The 20,085-nt window shown below is 41.6% G+C and overlaps 1 protein-coding gene across 2 annotated transcripts in view; it reads right to left on the reverse strand.

The window, feature by feature from the left end:
• The window catches only part of LOC309865773 (olfactory receptor 7G2-like), a gene marked incomplete at both ends in the record, with an annotated part of 39,345 nt that extends 20,936 nt beyond the window's left edge, over window positions 1-18,409 (reverse strand). The window contains one exon of one of the 2 annotated variants that reach the window (XM_082732562.1): window positions 18,338-18,409. In XM_082732562.1, coding sequence (XP_082588688.1) covers window positions 18,338-18,409 — 72 coding nt within the window. Of the gene's footprint in view, window positions 1-4,565; window positions 4,638-18,337 lie in introns of those variants that run through there. The other variant, XM_082732563.1, reaches the window with a different exon arrangement.
• Between the last annotated feature and the right edge of the window lie 1,676 nt (window positions 18,410-20,085).

Here is a 20,085-nt window from a genome sequence, read left to right on the forward strand (position 1 = left end):
GTTGGCATGAGCACTGGATGTTATGTGCGACTAATGAATCGTTGAACATTACAACAAAAACTTATGTACTATATGTTGGCTAACTGAACATAAGATAAATAAGTAAATACTCAGTTTCTCTGCCCATTTTTAAATTAGATTTTTTTTTTTTTTGCTGTTATATGAGCCTGTCACATATTTTGGATATTATCAGATACATGATTTATAAGTATTTCATTCCATAGGTACGCTTTTCATTTTGCTATTGCTTGCTTTGGGGCCAGAAGCTTTTTCTTTGATGTAGACACACTTTAATTTGTGCAACTGTGGCTTGTGTTCTGGTGTCTTAATTGTTGCCAAGACCAATATCAAAGAGTTTCCCTCTGTTTTCTTCTAGCAGTTGTATGGTTTTCTGGTGCTATGCTTAAGTCATTATTCTACTTGGAATTAAGTATTAATCTACTTGGAATTAATTTTGTGAGTGGTGTAACATACAGGGTTCAATTTCATTCTTATGCATGGGGATATATAGTTTTTTATTATTTATTTTTTTAACTTCTTAATTTAATTTTATTTTTTTCATGTTCCAAGATTCATTGTTTATGCACCAAACCCAGTGTGCCATGCAATATGTGCCCTCCTTAGTACCCACCATCAGGCTCACCCATCCCCCACCTCCCTCCCCTCCATAACCCTCAGTTTGTTTCTCAGAATCTGCAGTCTCTCATCTTTTGTCTCCCCCTCCAATTTACCCCAATTCACTTTTCCTTTCCTTCTCCTAATGTCTTCCATGTTATTGCTTCACAAGTAAGTGAAACCATATGATAATTGACTCTCTCTGCTTGACTTATTTCACTCAGCACAATCTCCTCCAGTCCCATCCATGTTCATACAAAAGTTGGGTATTCATCCTTTCTGATGGAGATGTAATATACCATTGTATATATGGACCACATCATTTATAGTTTTTAAAAAATATTTATTTATTTGAGAGAGAGAGACCAGGGGGAGGAGCAGAAGAAGAGGGAGAGAGAGAAACTCAAGCAGATTACCTGACAAGTGTGGAGCCTAACTTCAGGCTTGATGCCATGACCCTCAGATCATGACTTGAACTGAATTCCAAGAGTTAGACACTCAACTGACTGAGCCACCCAGGCACCCCTATAGTTTTTCCTACACCATTTACTAAAAAGACTCTTTTCTCCTTTGAGTGTCCTTGGCTGCTTTGTCAAATACAAGCTGATTGTATATGTGAGGGTTTATTCAGGGCTCTCTCTCCTGTTCCATTGGTCTGTGTGTGTGCTTTAATGTTAGTACCACACAGGTTTTTTTTAAGATTTTATTTATTTATTTGACAGAGAGAGGGAGAGATCACAAGTAGGCAGAGCAGCAGGCAGGGGGTGGAGGGAGCAGGCTCCCCGCTGAGCAGAGAGCCAGATGCAGGGCTCAATCCCAGGACCCTGAGATCATGACCTGAGCCAAAGGCAGATACTTAACCTACTGAGCCACCCAGGTGCCCCCACAGTTTTGATTACTATAACTTTGTAGTGTGGTGTAAAATCAGGACATGTGATGCCTCCATCAGAAGTGTCCAGAAGTCATTTCAGGCTTCCAGAGGAGCCCAGTCACATCACAGATATAGGCTGATTAGAGCTCAACCCTTGGGAAACAATTGGGAAAGCATGCAGTTAAACACTTTCCAGGGAGAAATTGGGATCCTTGTGTTTCTACCTCCTCTTTCTGTGCTGAGCTTGAGGGGGGGGGATAACCATGAGAAGTGCTCATGTAGTCCTGTAAAAACTGCCTCTTGGTTTTCTGTAGTATCTGGGAACTTGGAAACACAAAGCCACATTGCCCTCACAGCTAGAAGATTTGGGAGCCAGTCCTTCAAGTTTGCCATACAAGTTGGGGTCCTATGTGTGTGGTCTTAAACTTCCACTCTTCAGGGAGTTGCTGAGTTGGGGATTCTCTCCTGGTTGTGAGGTGCTGTCCCAGGGATGGGGTCGATGGTGTGAGCATACCTCAGCTTTTCCTACCTGTTTAGAGGTCAGTATTTTCTCAGCCCTCTGATACATAGGAGTCACCCAGCCAGTTTCTGGATTTCTGTCAGAGGGAATTAATCTCTGTGTACCTGTATAATGAGTGTGTTATCAGGAGGAGGGGTGTCAGGAACCTCCTCTTCTGTCATGTGGCTGGTGTTGATGAGAATTCATTAAGTTTAAACATTTAACCAGACCAATATAAGTTCAAATTTATTTAATATGTAGTATTGGGTAATGTAAAGGAGTGTTTAAAAAGACACATTAGGGTCCTATAAAAATGACAGTTTGTAGGACAAAAATGATCAGATACTGGAAATCAAATACTGGTGGCATCAATCTAATACCTGTCTTCATGGCCATATTGCCTCCTCCTTTTCTCTGGGTCTCCTTCACTTTTACCTGTTTTATAAGGAAACATATGATTTCTATTTAGGGCTCACCCAGATAACCCAGTGTAAGTGCATCCTTTGCAAAGACCCCTTTTCCAAGTAAGTTCTGGTACCATTCATCCTTTTATCATATGAGGTACTAATCACAAATTAGGGGGATTAGGATGTGGGCACATCATACTGAGGGGCCCCATTTCACCTCCTACAGATGTACTTTGACTGACTCCGTCAAGAGGCTTATTCTCATCTGACACTGGGACGGACAGTTTCTTGTCCCTGGGCATCATGTTCCAGCATGACATCTATATTTGCTGCCACTACCTTGCGACTGGAGGAGAACGAGTCCTCGGACAAAGCCACCAAATGCAGAACAGAGTGAAGCTTACTCCCCTGTTTCACATTCCCTGTCTTGAAGTTCTAATAATGACAAACAACTGTTTCCTGTTCGATCATATTAGGGATAGGTATTTTTCTCTTCATAGAACTGAAGGATTCTTCACTGATGAAGCAGAAATAACTCACAATTATTTCAGAATGAGATGATATCATTATACCAATCTTACAGATCATGAAACTGAGTATAGTGGATGGTTACTAATGTTACCTCAAGGGAATACAGTTTACTAATGATTGGTCTCCATAATTTCTAAATCAGGGTGTGAAAGGTGAACTCCCTTGCCTCACTGTAGGTCTGACTTTGGTTTTTTTTTTTAATTCATTATTTATTTATTTATTTAATTTTTTAAAAGATTTTTTTTATTTGACAGACAGAGATCACAAGTAGGCAGAGAGGCAGGCAGAGAGAGAGGAGGAAACAGGCTCCCCGCCAAGCAGAGAGCCCAATGCGGGGCTCCATCCCAGGACCCTGGGATCATGACCTGAGCCAAAGGCAGAGGCTTTAACCCACTGAGCCACCCAGGCACCTCATGACTTTGGGTTTTAATTGACATGATCTAATCACAGGATCAGGTGGAAGCCAGTCTCTATATAAGACCACAGTCATGCTTCTATTCTTTTCTGAGCTATCCATATTCTACAACTTTCCTTCTAAGAGTCATCATATAAACATTATAAAGTTTGACCTCTGCCTCAGACTCTACCTCTGTGGAGCTGAGAAAAACCTTGAAGTAAGAATTGAAACAATTTGTCAAGCATAAAAAAGTTGAATAAAAGTAAAAGTTGTCATGTTAGAAGCATTTGGTGACAGAAGTAGCAGGCATTCTGGTTCTCCTGTGATTTGTATAACTTTGATTTATTCTTACAACACAGCCCAAGGTACATGGCCCAATCACAGAAAAGAAGGTATCCTCCTGGCCAGTTTCTTCAAGGCACCCTGCATGTCCCTATTTCTCAGACTGTAAATAAAGGGGTTCATCATTTGAGGAATCACAATGTACATCACTGAAGCCATAGTATTCCTCCTGGAAGAGTCACTAACTGCGGAACTAACATACACTCCAACAGCCGTCCCATAGAACAAGGACACAACTGACAGGTGAGACCCACAGGTGGAGAAAGCTTTATACTTTCCACTATCTGATGGCATTCTCAAAACAGAGGAGAAAATTTGAGTGTAAGAGAAAATGATTCCAGAGAGAGGAACACCCCCAAGTAAGCAAGCCAAAACATACACCAAGATATTATTGATGAAAGTATCAGAACAGGCAAGCTTGACAACTTGAGCAAGCTCGCAGAAGAAGTGGGGGATGTTCAGGTCCGTACAGAAGGATAACCGTAGCACCAGCAGGCTGTGGAGCAGGGCATTGGCAATGCTAATGAGCAGGGAGAGCACCGTCAGCAGGCCACAGAGTTGGGCATTCATGATAACGGTGTACCTCAGTGGGTGACAAATGGCCACATAGCGGTCATAGGCCATTGCTGCAAGGAGAAAATTTTCCAAACCAACAAAAACCAAGACAAAGCAGACCTGGGTGAGGCAGCCTGTATAACTGATGCTCTGAATCTGTGCTTGGATGTTCACCAGCATCTTTGGGATGGTGGTTGTGCTTAAACAGATGTCAGTAAAGGACAGGTTGGAGAGGAAGAAGTACATAGGGGAGTGGAGGTGGGAATCAGAGATGACAGCCAGGATGACCAGCAGATTTCCCAGGATGGTGACCAGGTACGTGGACAGGAACAGATTGAAGAGGAGGGGCTGTAGTTCTGGATCATCTGTCAATCCTAGGAGAAAGAATTCTGAAAATACTGTCTGGTTTCTGGGTTCCATGTTGTTCATGAATCTGATGGAAAAGATGGAGTGAAAATTTAAAAAAAAAGAAAAAAGGAAGCGTCCCCAGATGAGCCCCAGCAACATCACCTGGGAATTGTTGGAAATGCAAATTCTGGTATCAGTCCAGATTGCTAATAAACTCTGAGGTGAGTGATCTACTTTTTTGCAAAATAATGATCTATTTTTGGCAAACTGTCCAGTTGAATTTGATACACACCCAAGTTTGAGAGCCAGTTCTTTTAGAAAAATGAAGGAAAAAAAAACCCACTATTGAGGATCCATGTGAATGTTCCAACTTTCCCTCTGCTAATTTTTCCCTCTAACATCATTTTGCATTCTTCTTCCCCTTCTCCCTATGTGGCCTTTCTTTTTTCTTTAAACCACCAGCTTTGTCAGAAATATTTCTTGCCTTCAAACAAATAGAAAGATAGGAATCACGTTATCCTATCTATCCTATAGAGTCTGCTATAGAATCTTTGACATGCTCAGAATCATCTGAAATGTGTGTCAAATTATTGATGAGTTAAATCATATTATTACTCCATTCACGCATGGGGGCTCGTAGGGGAGGTGACACTTATGTCATGGATGTGAAGTACACAGTGTGTGGCAAAGGCTAGGTCTGAGTTCAGGTCATCTGACTGCTGAGTTGGCCGTCCTTTTTTTTTTTTTTAATGTGTTGAAGTTTTTACTGAAATTCCAGTCAGTTAACATACAGTACAATATTAATTTCAGGTAACAGTACAGTGATTCAGGGGCACCTGGGTGGCTCAGTGGGTTAAAGCCTCTGCCTTCAGCTTGGTTCGTGATCTCAGGGTCCTGGCTCATCAGGCTCTCTGCTCAGCGGCGAGCCTGCTTCCTCCTCTCTCCCTCTCTGCCCGCCTGTCTGCCTACTTGTGATCTCTGTCTGTCAAATAAACAAATAAAATCTTCAAAACAAAACAAAACAAAACAAAACAAAAAAACAGTACAGTGATTCAGTACTGCCACACAATACTAGGTGATCAACACAAGTGCCTTTCTTGATCCCCATCATCTAATCAATCCCTCCACCCCCTCCCCTCTGATAACCATCCATTTGTTCTTTATAGTTAAGAGTCTGGTTTTTTTGTTTTTTTGTTTTTTGCCTCCCTCTTTTCTTTTTCCCTGTACTCATTTGTTTTTTCTTAAATTCCGCATATGGAATGACTTGACCAATCATTGTTAATGCTTCTGGATGATATGGCATTACTATTCCTAAACCACCTCATGTTTCATAACTTCCTTTAAAATGTTAATATTTTCATCTTGAGAAATGCCATAAATCTTCCCTTCACCTACAAGGCATGTCCACCTCTACCCATGATGTAGAGTAGCAGTGTGAAAAAAAAATGCAGCCTGTCATGGCATCCATTCAAGTATATGCTCTGCACCTGAGCATAGATTGAAAAGTGTTGCTTATAGAGACCCCTGGATGGCTCAGTCGGTTAAGCATTTGCCTTCGGCTCAGGTCATGATCTCGGGCTCCTGGGATTGAGTCCCATATTGACTTCTCTGTGGGGAGCCTGCTTTCCCTCTGCTTGTGCTATCTCTCTCTCTCTCTCTTTCTCTCTGGCAAATAAATAAATAAACTCTTTAAAAAAAAGAAAGAAAGGAAAAGTGAACTGGAAGAAATTGGAGGGAGAGACAAAGCATGAGAGACTGTGGACTCTGAGAAACAAACCAAGGGTTTTGGAGAGGTGGGGGTTAGGTGAGCCTGGTGGTGGATATTAAAGAGGACATGTATTGCATGGAGCACTGGGTGTGGTGCATAAACAATGACTCTTGGAACACTGAAAATAATAAAATAAAATTAAGATGTTAAAAAAGAAAAGAAAAATGTTGCTTATTAACTTGAAAGTCACAGGACTCCTCCATGGAAATGCTACTCATCTGTGTTAGAGGTTCATTCTAAGAAAAACTAGGCAACTATGTCAGTGATGTTCTCTGTCCTTAGGGGACTTTTCCAGCAAAGGTGATAGGGGGCATATCATTTTTAAAAAGAGGTGGTGGATATTATAGAGGGCACGGATTGCATGGAGCACTGGGTGTGGTGAAAAAATAATGAATACTGTTATGCTGAAAATAAATTTTAAAAAATACTGTTATGCTGAAAATTAAAAAAAGAAAGAAAGAAAATTTTTTAAAAAACCCAATGGTGACCACCATAACATAATAGAAATAAATAATAAATAAATAAATAACAGCTACATGAAAGAATCAAATGGACAGACTCTTCAAAATGGAGGAAAATTCAAACAATTACTGATCCTTTGAAGACAAAGACCTTCAAGACAGTGCATATTTATAAGATACTTAGAAGATAATCAAGTGCTCTAATAGGATTGCTCTGTGAAGCAGTGGTGCTGCCTCACCTGGGGGAGACAGAAGTTGCCATGACAGTCTTTATCATTTGGAGTATTACTTAGACCCAGAACTGAGAATGTGACCCAAACCAGCACTTGCTTTGTGAATGGGAAAAGTTGCTCAACTGTATGGAGGCATTGGTGTCTTCAATATAGAGTGGAAGCTGTCACCAAGTCTTACGGGGATGTTGTAGTGATGAGCAGAGCATAGAAGAAAAGCATCCAGATTAGCACTCAGCATATAGGACACTGTTAGTAATATTTGCTATTGTGTGTGTGTGTGTGTGTGTGTGTGTGTGTGTGTGTGTGATTTTTGATCTGTGAACAATGGCACCTGGAATATTTCATTTCTCAGAAGGAAGTAGTAGGAAGGGCAACAGAGGAGAGACAATAAAAAGAGAGTACATCCTTACCGTGATAACTGCAAATTTCAGAGAAGTGTTTATGAGCTGAAACTCTAGCTGGGAATCTTTATTGTGTAGAAGAGGAATGAAGTGCCCAGGAATGATGTCAGTATTCATTTGGCATGGACTAGACAGCAATCAAAATGAATTAAAGAAAAAATGAGTACCCAACATTTGCATCAACATGGTTGGAACTGGAGGAGATTATGCTAAGAGAAATAAGTCGAACAGAGAAAGACAATGATCATATGGTTTCACCTATTTGTGGAACATAAGGAATAGCATGGAGGACATTAGGAGAAGGAAGGGGAGTATGAGGGGGCAGTAATCAAAGGGGGAAATGAACCATGAGAGACACGGACTCTGGGAAGCAAACTGAGGGTTCTGGCGGGGGCATGGGTGAGCCCAGTGATGGATATTAAGGAGGGCACGTATTGCCCTCCCAGTGGAGCACTGGGAGTTAGTTATATGCAAACAATGAATCATGGAACACTACATCAAAAACTAATGGTGTAGTGTATGGTGACTAATATAACATAATAAAAAATTACAAACAAAAAATGAATCAGGATTATAGATTGATACAATATAAAAAGGTAAGAAGAAATTACATGAGAAAACTTCAAATATATATTGAAATCTCTCAGGCTGTAATCCCTAATAAAAATAAACCCCAGGAAAAAATAACAGAGAGACCACAGTGAAATGCTGGGTTTCCCACTAATTGATATGATCAAGTTTAGACAAGTTTAGATATGATCAAGTAAGCCTTAGGTGGGGCTGGATCTTGGGACTCCAGGAACCCAATCTGAGTGGAAGGCAGATGCTTTTTTTTTTTTTTAAGATTTTATTTATTTATTTGACAGAGAGAGATCACAAGTAGGCAGAGAGGCAGGCAGAGACAGAGAGGGGGAAGCAGGCTCCCCACTAAGCAGAGGGCCCAATGTGGGGCTCTCTCCCAGGACCCTGGGATCACAACCTGAGCCAAAGGGAGAGGCTCCAACCCACTGAGCCACCCAGGCGCCCCTGGAAGGCAGATGCTTAATAGACTGAGCTACCCAGGCATACCTCATTCTTGGTGTTTTTATTGCAATAAATCATAGAGATATAGGTGAAGCCCCCACATCATAAATTTGCACAATCTTGATTCTTTCCTTCTCCAAGGGAACCAGTACACTGACTTTATATACATTATTCCCCTGAAACTTTTATTATGATTAGTATTATCCCCTGATAAAAAAAACTTACATCCTTTTGCATTTTAAAAGCTTTATATACATGGAACCATACAATACATGCCATTTAAAACTGGCAGGCTTGGGTGCCTGGGTGGCTCAGTGGGTTAAGCCACTGCCTTCAGCTCAGGTCATGATCTTGGGGGTCCTGGGATCGAGTCCCACATCGGGTTCTCCGCTCAGCAGGGAGCCATCTTCCCTCCCTCTCTCTCTGCCTGCCTCTCTGCCTGCTTGTGATCTCTGCCTGTCAAATAAGTAAATAAATAAAATAAAACCTGGCATGCTTATGCTATTTATTTATTTATTTTTAAAGATTTTATTTATTTATTTGACAGGCAGAGATTACAAGTAGGCTGAGAGGCAGGCAGAGAGAAAGGAGGAAGCAGGCTCCCTGCTGAGCAGAGAGCCCGATGCAGGGCTCGATCCCAGGACCCCAAGATCATGACCTGAGCTGAAGGCAGAGGCTTTAACCCACTGAGCCACCCAGGCTCCCCTGCTATTTATTTTTTATTATGTTGTTATATTTAGTCCCATTCACTAATGTTAATTACCAGAGAGTATTACATGATACTGTTACATCAGTTTATTTCTCTACTCCCTAATTGATAATTATTATGGTCAATGTCTTTTATCCTGTGTATGTTTATGAAGACATGTGCAATATGAAACTAGGCATGGGGGATGCCATCATATTCAAGATTGTATTGTGTTTGGGAAGGGGAGAACAGGAATGAAGGGGGAGAAAAAGAGGTGCTTTCTCTTTGCATATACACACACTTTTCTACTTTGTAAAAAAGACCTGAAGCCAGTATGGCAGAATGTCAACATTTGCTCATTCTGGGATGAGTGGAAGGGTGGCCATATATTTTCTTGTTATACATCTCTGCTATTGTTATATAAAATGCTTAGTAATTTTATGAAGAGAAATTACATGTCCTAACAAAGTGTCTGGCTCTGTCTTTCTGTATCTGACTCCCTTCCTTGTGTCCTCAAGTGAGCTACAGGGATAATACACTTTTCCCTGCATGGTATGTTAGGAATCTGGAATGCAAGTAAAGGGAAAAGCTGACCCAAACCCTTCCCCAGAAGCATCACAAGAATTCAAGTAAATGTGAAAAGAGAATATAACAGTCAATCTTGTTTTAAAGGGGGCTGATTTCTACTCAGGAGGAAAATATGTTTTGTCATGTTTTAGAGAGATTAGGAGACCAGCTGATTGAGACTGGGGTCAGTATCCGTACAACCGGGCACTTGTTAACAGGAAAACAGTCTGGAATGCATGGGACACCTGAGTCTCATTTCATGCATGCATTCTCTTAATTGCTTCCCCTGGATGAGTCTGTAGTAAAATACTGCCCTTCTTACTGAAGCATTAACTAAAGGATTTTCAGTTACCTGGCTGGCATCAGTGTGGAGTGGTGCATGACATGTCACCTACATACAATGACGGAAGATCTGTCTTCAGGAAGGGCAGCAAGACCTAATGAGGCAATGGGCTTGTGGTCAAGAAAGATCATTCCTGGTTGGAGCCTCAAGTGTTCTTCCTGATTAGGTAAGGGCTGTAGAATGAGGTTGTTACAGGCTGACTCTTTACAATGTTCTATCCCTAAGGGGCACGGAGGGGGTGTCAATATCCAGAGCTCCTCATTAGACAACATTTTTAGTGTCCTTCCGATCCCTGGGCTCTGCAAATCCTTAAAGACCAAGACTATAGAAGAGAGGGATGCCTGATGGCTAATCCTTGAGCCTGTGAGGCCATGTGTATGTCATCTATTCTCCCTATCTGTTCATGCTTACCTCCATCTCACATAGCTTGCACACATACACACACACTCCTTTTCTATGAATTCTAGACTTCTTTTAGAGTTACAAAGGTATCACTATGTGATTAATGATATCTCAAGGACTGATTCCAGCTTTTAAGTGTGAAAATACTATTGATGTGCTGGTTGTAAATAATATGTTTATAAATACAGTTATTATAAGATGCAACTCCTGGGGATAGTTCACCTTTAGAGTCATTGAATGTTTCCGGTATTTTCTTTCTCTTCCTTATATTTTACGTGGGACTATATCATCTCTTCTTTGTGATTATTGTGGCTGTGATCCATGTAGACAGACTTCGTACTCTCCTTTTAAACTACTATACATGGGTTAATTTAATTTAAATTTAAAAAAATTTAAAAAACAGCTCTTGGCACTTGGTAGTACTTGAGTAAATGTGTGTACATATGAATAACTGAAAAAAAAAACCCAAATGAATAAAAGATACTACTTTGGATGGAAAAAAATTTTTTTAAACAAAATAAACTTTTTCCCCTATATTTTATTTACTTATTTTAGAGAGAAAGAAAAAGAGAGAGAGCATGAGTGGGATGAAGGGCAGAAGGAGAAGCAGACTCCCCACTGAGCAGCAAGCCTTAGGTGGGGCTTGATCCTGGAACTCCAGGAACCCAGTCTGAGTGGAAGACAGATGTCTAATAGACTGAGATACCCAGGCACCCCTCTTTTTAAACTTTCATGATTACCTGTTCCAAGTTCTGCACTATAGATGCAGCACATATTTTTCTTCCCACTGTGGAATTTGGATTGAGTTATGGTTCATTTTTAATTGGGTTGTGATGAAGTACGATGTCACCTAAAGGTGGTAGTGTGCAAGTTGTGAATCACCCAGATGTTTCCTCTGGAATTCAATAGGTATAGATGATACTCCCTGTTAATGTCCACTTAAAAACATTTTTCTTTAGTACTTTCGTATTTTCATCTATTCAGTAACTTATCTCCCATTTTAATGTTTCATTCCGCAAACACTCTTGGCATGTATGCCAAAGAGCCAATTAAAGCAGAAAAGAAACGCTCTATCTCCCATTTTAAAAAGATGTTATTTACTTATTTGAGAGAGAGAGAGGGAGCATGAGCAAGGGGAGGGGTAGAGGGAGAGGGAGAGGCAGACTCTTCATTGAGCAGAGCAACCGATGCAGGGCTCCATCCCAGGTGGGTGAGATCATGATCTGAGCTTCAGTCTGATGCTTAATTGACTGAGCCAGCCAGGTGCCCCAATTTCACATTTTTTAAAATGTAAATTCAAGTTCATTAACATACAGTATAACATTGGATGAGTAGAATTTAGCGGTTCATCACTTACATATGTCACCCAGTGCTCATTACATCCTGTGCCCTCCTTAATGCCCATCATTCATTTAGCCCATCCCCTGCCCACCTCCCCTCCAGCAACCGTCACCTTGTTCTCTATAGTTAAGAGACTCTTATGGGGCGGGGAGAGAAACCAAGATGGTGGAGTAGTAGGAGACCTTAGTTTCTTTGGTCCAAAGAACTCAGTTAAATAGCTTTCAAATCATTCTGAACACCTGCAGATGCAACTGGAGATCTAAGGAAAGAATAGTTGCAACTCTACAAATAGAAAAGTATCCACTTTTTGCAAGGTAGGAGGTGTGGGGGGAAAAGAATCTATGGCCATATATGGGAAGATAAACCATGGGAAGAGGGAGCCTCTCTGTAAGCCAGCTACCAGAAAGTGATATAACAGTGAAGTATAAAATCAGAACATTCAGAAGTCTGCGCTGGTGAGGGATGTCACTCAGGTGGCTAAGTGGGGCTGGAACCCTAGATGGGACAGTGTGGTCTCAGGATCCTTGGGGTCTCAGGAAGACGAGGGGTACCTGAGTGCAACAGAGTTCCCAGGCATCAGAGCAGGAAAGTCAGCTGTAATCAGCAAGCCCAGGAGTGGGCTCTCAGCTCCGGGTTGCCATAAATCACAAACCAAGGCATTTGGGTGACTGCTCTGTGAGCAGGGGCCCAGCAAGTGTCAGAACCAGCAAGAACCCACTTCCTTCCACAGGGAGGAGTGACACAGGAGCATGCCACAGGAGTCTGCAGGGTTTGGAGACTTGAAGGGGGTCATGTGTCTGAGATAGAAGTGCTCAGTTACAGGCTGGGTGAGCACAGAGTGCTGATAGAGACCAGGGAGACAGGAGAGATTGACTGCTTTTCCACGAGGGCTCACTGAGGAGTGGGTTCCTGAGCTTTGGGCTCCAGGTCCACATACCAAGAGCCCGCCATTTTCATTCTCATCCTCTAAAGCCTCATGGAAAGCCTTCAGGAACAAAAGCCACCTAGAGCAAACCAGCAAACCAAAGTTGAATACTTAACCTGGCCCCCTGGCAAGGGTGGTGCAGTTCTGCCCAGGGAAAATACACTTGAGAATCAAAGTAGCAGGCCCCTCCTACAGAAGATCAGCAAGAACATCCAGCCAAGATCAAGTTTACCGATCAATAAGAATTGCAAAACTCCAGTTTTAGAGGGGAGAAGTGTGGGGGTGAGGGTGACAGGGTGATGGGTATTAAGGAGGGCAAGTGCTGTGATGAGCACTGGGTGTTATATGTAACGAATGAGTCACTGAACACTACATCAGAAACTAGTGATGTAGTATACAGTGGCTAACTGAACATAATAAAAAAAAATTGCAAAACTCCAGTGCTAGGGAACTATACATATAGAATTCATGGTTTTTTTTCCCCCATGATTCTTTAGTCTTTCAGTTTTAATTTTTTCTCTTTCCTTTTTCAACCAATTTGTTATTTTATGAACTCTTTTTATAAATCTTTTTAAATTTTCATTTTTACAGTTACATTCTATCCCCTCATTATATTTAATTTTGTGTGTGTGTGTGTGTGTGTGTGTGTGTGTATAATTTTGAGATACAGTTTCTTCTAACAAACCCACCACAATACACTCAGGATGTAGTGTATTGCTCTGTTCACCTGTCTGTTCATATTCCTTCCTTTTTTGTGTGTTTTTTTTCTCTTTTGTTTTTTCTTGTCTTTTAATTTTTATTTTTACAGTTACCTTCTATCCTTTCATTGTATTTAATTTTATTTTTGTACATACAGAAGGTTTTCTTTGCAATTTCGGGATCTAGGTTTTTTTTTTTTTTTTAAGATTTTATTTATTTATTTATTTGACAGAGAGAGATCACAAGTAGGCGGAGAGGCAGGCAGAGAGAGAAGGAAGCAGGCTCCCCACTGAGCAGAGAGCCCGATGCGGGACTCGATCCCAGGACCCTGAGATCATGACCTGAGCCGAAGGCAGTGGCTTAACCCACTGAGCCACCCAGGCGCCCAGGATCTAGTTTTTTAACAAAGAGACCAAATACACACAGGATGCAGTGTATTGCTCTATTCTGTCCCCCTGATTATATTCTCTCTTTTTTTTCCTTTTATTTTTAGTTTATTTTTTTTGGTTTCAGGTCTCTTCTGATTTGTTTAGTGTATATTTCTTTGGGGTCATTATTGACATTTTATTACTTTATTCTCTTTTTCATCTATTCTTCTCTGGACAGAATGACAGGATGCAAAAATTCACCTCAAAAAAAGAATAAGAGGAAATACTGACTTACAGGGACCTAATTAGTATGGGAATAAGTAAATGTTGAAACTGGAGTTCAGAATAATGATTATAAAGATACTAGCTGGGCTTGAAAAAAGGCATGGAAAACACTAGAGAATCCCTTTCTGGAGAAATAAAAGAACTAAAATCAAATCAAAACAAAAATGGCTATTAATTAATGAGATGCAATAAAAATGGAGGCTCTAACTGCTGGATAAATGAGGTAGAAGAGAAAATTAGTGATAGGGAGGACAAAATGATGGAGAATAAAGAGGCTGAGAGAAAGAGATAAACAACTATGGGATCACAAGGGGGAGAATTCAGGAGATAAGTGATCCTATAAAGAGAAACAATGTTAGAATAATTGGGATCCCAGAAGAAAAGGAAAGAGAGAGGGACAGAAGAATAGTAATAAAAATTCAAAAATTGAAGTAAGAAGAAAGATAGATCCTATTTCCCATAGAACTGGAGCTTTGCAGCGTCTATGATCAGTAGACTGGTATATGTGAGGTGTTTGTGCTCATCTTCTGGGAAGGGACATGCGGCTCTGATTCTCAGGTGGACATGCCCTGGTGGAGAAGCACCTCCCCACCTAGTGGATGGGGCTTGGTGTAAGTGGCTCTGGGCTCCACTAGGTGGCACAGTTTTGAAGTGCTGAAGGCTTTCAGCACTAATACACCGGATGAAAATGGCTGTGCCCTGCTCTCCAGCTGCAGAACTGAGAGTTTGCGCCCCCCACTCTTCAGAAAGCCCTCACAGAAAAAGAGTCAATCAGTTTTGTGTCCCTGACTTCAGTAAGATACCTGTCTTCACCCTGCCAGTATCCCAGCTGTTTTATCTCAGGTGTGTGGTTGAGTTTTAAAACTCCAAATTCTAGGGACTCTCATGTCACGTACCCATGCTGATCCTCTGAGGGAAGGTCTTGCACATTTTTGCTGCTTGCCAGCCCATGCCAGGCAAGCAGTTGCACAACTGGGCAGCAGTTGAGTTGCCCAGAGAGCTGACACCTAAGCTTGCTGCCCTCAGCTGGAGTCTCTGCTCCTCTGCCTGGGAACAGTGCAGCATGTAGGTGCCGCCCACTCTTCTTGTGATCCAGAGGATCCTCTGACCATGCTGTCCATGCTTGGGCCTCCACACTCCTTCCCTACCTGAGTGCCTTTAAGTGATGCATGACCCTGGTGGTGGTGGCCTTCTAAAATTTCATATTTTATGCTCCACTGCTTATAATGTTTTCTGTAAGCAGGTGATCCATCTCTAAGGTGTTCTGTGGATGTCAATGGGGGAAGTCCTGCACTAGAACACACCTGGGAAGCAGGCAGAGAGCTGTCCCCCAGTTGTGGTGCTGACATCATACTTCCTCTCCTTACAATGAATCATGCTCCTTTGGTTATCCTGGGAGACCTCTGTCATTTTCCCCTATACACACATCCAGAAAGATACTTCTGGGGGGGGGGGTGCCTGGGTGGCTCATTTGGTTAAGCATCTGCCTTCAGTTCAGGTCATGATCCCGGAGCACTGGGATGGAGCTCCATGTTGGGCTCCTGGCTCAGCAGGGAGTCTTCTGCTCCCTCTCCCTCTGCCACTCTTGCCACTCGTGCTCTCTCTTTCTCCCTCCCTCTCAAGTAAATAAAACCTTAAAAAAAAATACTTCTGTCTGATGGCCCCACATTGTTGTACTTGTGGAAAAAGTGATAGTCCCCAACACCACCAACTTCTTTTTTCTCCTGTGTTATGTTACACTCCTCCACAGAAACACTGTTTCATTCACAATAACACATTATAAATTTTGTATAAGAGCCCTAATTATGCAGCCAACTCTTTTAAGACTTATCACTCCATCAGTTTTACTCAACCTTGTTTCTCTGTGTGGACTCCACCTGAGATGAGCAAGAAGTATTGCAAGGAGAAGTAATTAAAATAAATAAAAATTCAGATACATTGTTTTTTTTTAGCTACATTCTTACCAATGAACCAACGAGATGAATCAACGAGAAGGAATTAAAGCAAACAGGGTCTCAGAAAAATGATGAACATCCGTTACCCTGCCTACTCAATCATTTGATTATATTATTCAGACCAGAAAAACTACAGTAAAGATAAACAAATATGAATGTTGAAGCAGGTGGTAAAAGTATGTGAGTTCGAAAGGATTATACAGGTTATGAATATAGGCAAGATAAGAAAAACTATGATATGAGTTAAATGTTAATTCCTACTATATGTCAGGTGTTATATTAAGTGCTTGTCATGGTTATGACAGATGACTGCCCAACATGAATTAAACCTTGATGGTCAGTCTAAAACTTTCATTTTAATCATTTCTTCCTCACCAGTAATTATATTAAAAAGGAGCATATGATCCTCTTCTTTGTGGTGAGATTTAAGGGGATATCTTCTGGATGATGCCATGGAAAGGTCAGTTTTCAAATGGCTCAGGGAAAGACAGTCCGTTTTCTGTCCCTGGGCATCACAACTGAGTATGACACCTGTGTCTGCTGCTACCATCAGTCCTAGAATGACATCACCTCGCGGAGAACTAATGAAACCCTATTCTCTTATCCTTATACATTCCCTACCTCTGAATGAAAGATACTTTCCTTTCTTGTTTGAGAATATTAAAGAAAATTTATCTTTTCTTCTTCTTCTTTTTCCTCCTCCTCCTCCTCCTCCTCATTTTTTTAAGTAGGCTCCATGCCCAGTGTGGAGCCCAACATAGGGCTTGAACTCAGGACCCTAAGATCAAGACCTGAACTGAGAGCAAGAGTCAGATGCTTAACCACCTGAGACACCAGACACCCCCAAAGGTTTTCTTTTTATTATTAGAACCAAAGACTTTCAACTTCAGGTTAACATATTTCACAACTGGCTCAAACAACTGAGATAATCAGATTACACTGATTCTGTGGATGATGAAACAGTTTGGTAGATTCTGATGTTGCTCCCAGGAAACTCTGAGTGATTATGGAGTGTGGGTAGGAAAGGCCAGCTCCCTTGCCTCATGGTAGAAGCCCATCTTGGGTGAGATTTGCATGGTCCTAGATGTGGGATAAAGTGGAAGCTAGTTTCTACCTGTAACCATGACTCTGCTTACACCATTTCTCTGCCCTGTCTAACTTCTTCCATTTTTTGTGAACATGCTGTCCCCCTAAATCTATATAACAAGATTCCAGGATTCAGGTTCTCCCTCTATAGAACACTACCCAAAAAACTGAGTTTAGATGCTTGAAATCACTGCCAAACATCACAGAGTTAGACAAAAAGCAAAATCAGAATTCAAGCCCATGTTGAAATGCATGTATCCATCATGTTATCTAGTCATTTTAGATGATCTTGGTGATAGAAGAGTATTCTGAAAGACCAGAATACCTTTTACTTTGACTCATTCTAGAAAACTAGCCCAAATATGATGAAGCGTTATCCTACCTGATCATTTTTTTCAAGGCTTCCTTCATATCCCTGTTGCGCAGACTGTAGGTAAAGGGGTTCATCAATTGAGGAACCACAGTGTACATCACTGAGGCCACTGCAGTGTTTCTGGAAGAGTCCGTAACTGCAGAGCTAATGTACACCCCTAATCCTGTCCCATAGAACAAGGAAACAACTAAGAGATGAGACCCACAGGTGGAAAAGGCTTTGTATCTTCTGCCAGCTGATGGCATTCTCAAAAGAGAGTAGAGAATTTTAGCATACGAGAAAATGATCCCAAAGATAGAAATACCACTCAACACACTAGCCATAAAATTAGCCAAGATGGTATTGATGAAGGAATCCGAACAGGCGAGCTTGATGACCTGTGCGAGTTCACAGAAAAACTGAGGGATTTCCAAGTCAGTGCAGAAGGACAGTTGTAACACCATCACACTGTGGAGGAGGGCATCCATGATGCTAATGTACAAAGAGAGTAGAATTAAGCATCCACAGAGGTGGGGGTTCATGATAACGGTGTACCTCAGTGGGTGACAAATGGCCACATAGCGGTCATAGGCCATTACTGCAAGGAGAAAATTCTCAAAACCGAGGAAAACCAAGACAAAGCAGACCTGGGTGATGCAGCCTGTGTAACTGATGCTCTGGTTCTGTGCCTGGATGTTCACCAGCATCTTTGGGATGGTGGTTGTGCTTAAGCAGATGTCAGTAAAGGACAGGTTGGAGAGGAAGAAGTACATGGGGGTGTGGAGGTGGGAGTCAGAGATGACAGCCAGGATGACAAGCAGATTTCCCAGGATGGTGACCAGGTACATGGACAGGAACAGGCAGAAGAGGAGGGGCTGCAATTCTGGATCCTCCGTCACTCCCAGAAGAAGAAATTCTGATACATCTGTTTGGTTTCTGGGTTCCATGTTGTTAATATAAGACATTGGGTGACAAGAGAATAAAATGGATGGTCAACTGGACCTCCAGCAGCAGTACCTGGGAACTTGTTAAAAATGCCAATTTTTGGATCCAGACTTACTGATGAAAAGCTCTAGGGATGGTGACAGGCGGTCTGTTTTAACAAGCTTTCCAGATGATTCTGACATATGATAAAATCTCAGAACTTCTGTTCTCAAAAAATGTTTATCTATACTGTGAACCCAAGTGAATATTCAAATCTTTCCTCTGTGTATTTCTCCCTCCGTCCTTCTCCCTCATCCTCTTTCCTCTGCACAGTTTATCAGCCAAATTTTTTCTTTAATTTTTTCAATTTATTTATTTTCAGAAAAACAGTATTCATTATTTTTTCACCACACCCAGTGCTCCATGCAATCCGTGCCCTCTCTAATACCCACCACCTGGTACCCCAACCTCCCAACCCCCACCACTTCAAACCCCTCAGATTGTTTTTCAGAGTCCATAGTCTCTCATGATTCACCTCCCCTTCCAACTTCCCTCAACTCCCTTCTCCTCTCTAACACCCCTTGAGAGTGTGAGAGAGAAAGTGACAGTGTGAACAGGGAGGGTGGCCGAGGGAGAGGGAGAAGCAGACTCCCCGCTGAGCAGGGAACTCAGTCCCAGGACCCTGAGATCATGAACTGAGCCAAAGGCAGTTGCTTAACGGACTAAACCACCCAGATGCCCATCAGCCAGAATTCTAATGAGCAATGAGTGTCTAACATGTATCAAGTTTTGAGAGTGAAGAAAGAAAACATGGCTTTATTTCTTTAGAATTATTCCACACCTTCAAAAAATCAAACAAGTAAGAATAAAATTATAGAGGCACCTGGGTGGCTCCATTGGTTAAGGGTCTGCCTTCAGCTCAGGTCATGATCCCAGGGCCCTGGGATTGAGCCCTGTGTCATGCTCCTTACTCAGTGGGGATCCTGCTTCTCCCTCTCCCTCTGCCTGCTGCTCCCCTGCTTATGCTCTCTCTCTCACTTTTTGTTTCAAATAAATAAAATCTTTTAAACAAAAGAATAAAATTACAGAATTCATCTGATCTTTAGGGGTGTTCTTTCCCAAATGCAACAGATGACACAGGATCACAAACAAGTACAAAAATCCCCAGGTGAATAGGGGAAAGGATAAAATGCAAAGGATCCTGAAAAGATGAATAAAAAATAATAATAATTTGTCTTTGGGAGATAGACACTCATAAGTCGACATTAGCACCAGGCATCCTAAGAGGCACATCCCCATGCAACAGTGGTTGTGTCTTTCCTGTGGACACAAGTGGCCAACAGAGGATCAGTCACTTGTGCAATACTTAGGTACTCTGAATTTAATCCAGGCTTCAGTACTTGCTTTGTGAAAAGGGAAACGTTTTTAACTTTATTAGAATCCCAGTGTTCTTGTGTATATATTGGTAACTATCATAATACTTTATGGGATTGTTGCAACAAGGAAAGTGAATAGGCTTAAATTAGTCAGCACAGGGCTCAGCTTATGAGACCCTCATAGTGACATTTCTTACTGTGATTTTTTTTCTGCCATGAACAATAGCATCTGGCATGTTTCACTCCTAAGGTAGAACTGGTAGGTTGGTACAAGTTGAGGAAAGAAGAAAGTAAGAGAACATCCTTGGTGTGATAATTGCAAA

This window comes from Mustela nivalis (assembly GCF_964662115.1).
Source record: "Mustela nivalis genome assembly, chromosome: 1".
NCBI classification, from domain to species: domain Eukaryota; kingdom Metazoa; phylum Chordata; class Mammalia; order Carnivora; family Mustelidae; genus Mustela; species Mustela nivalis.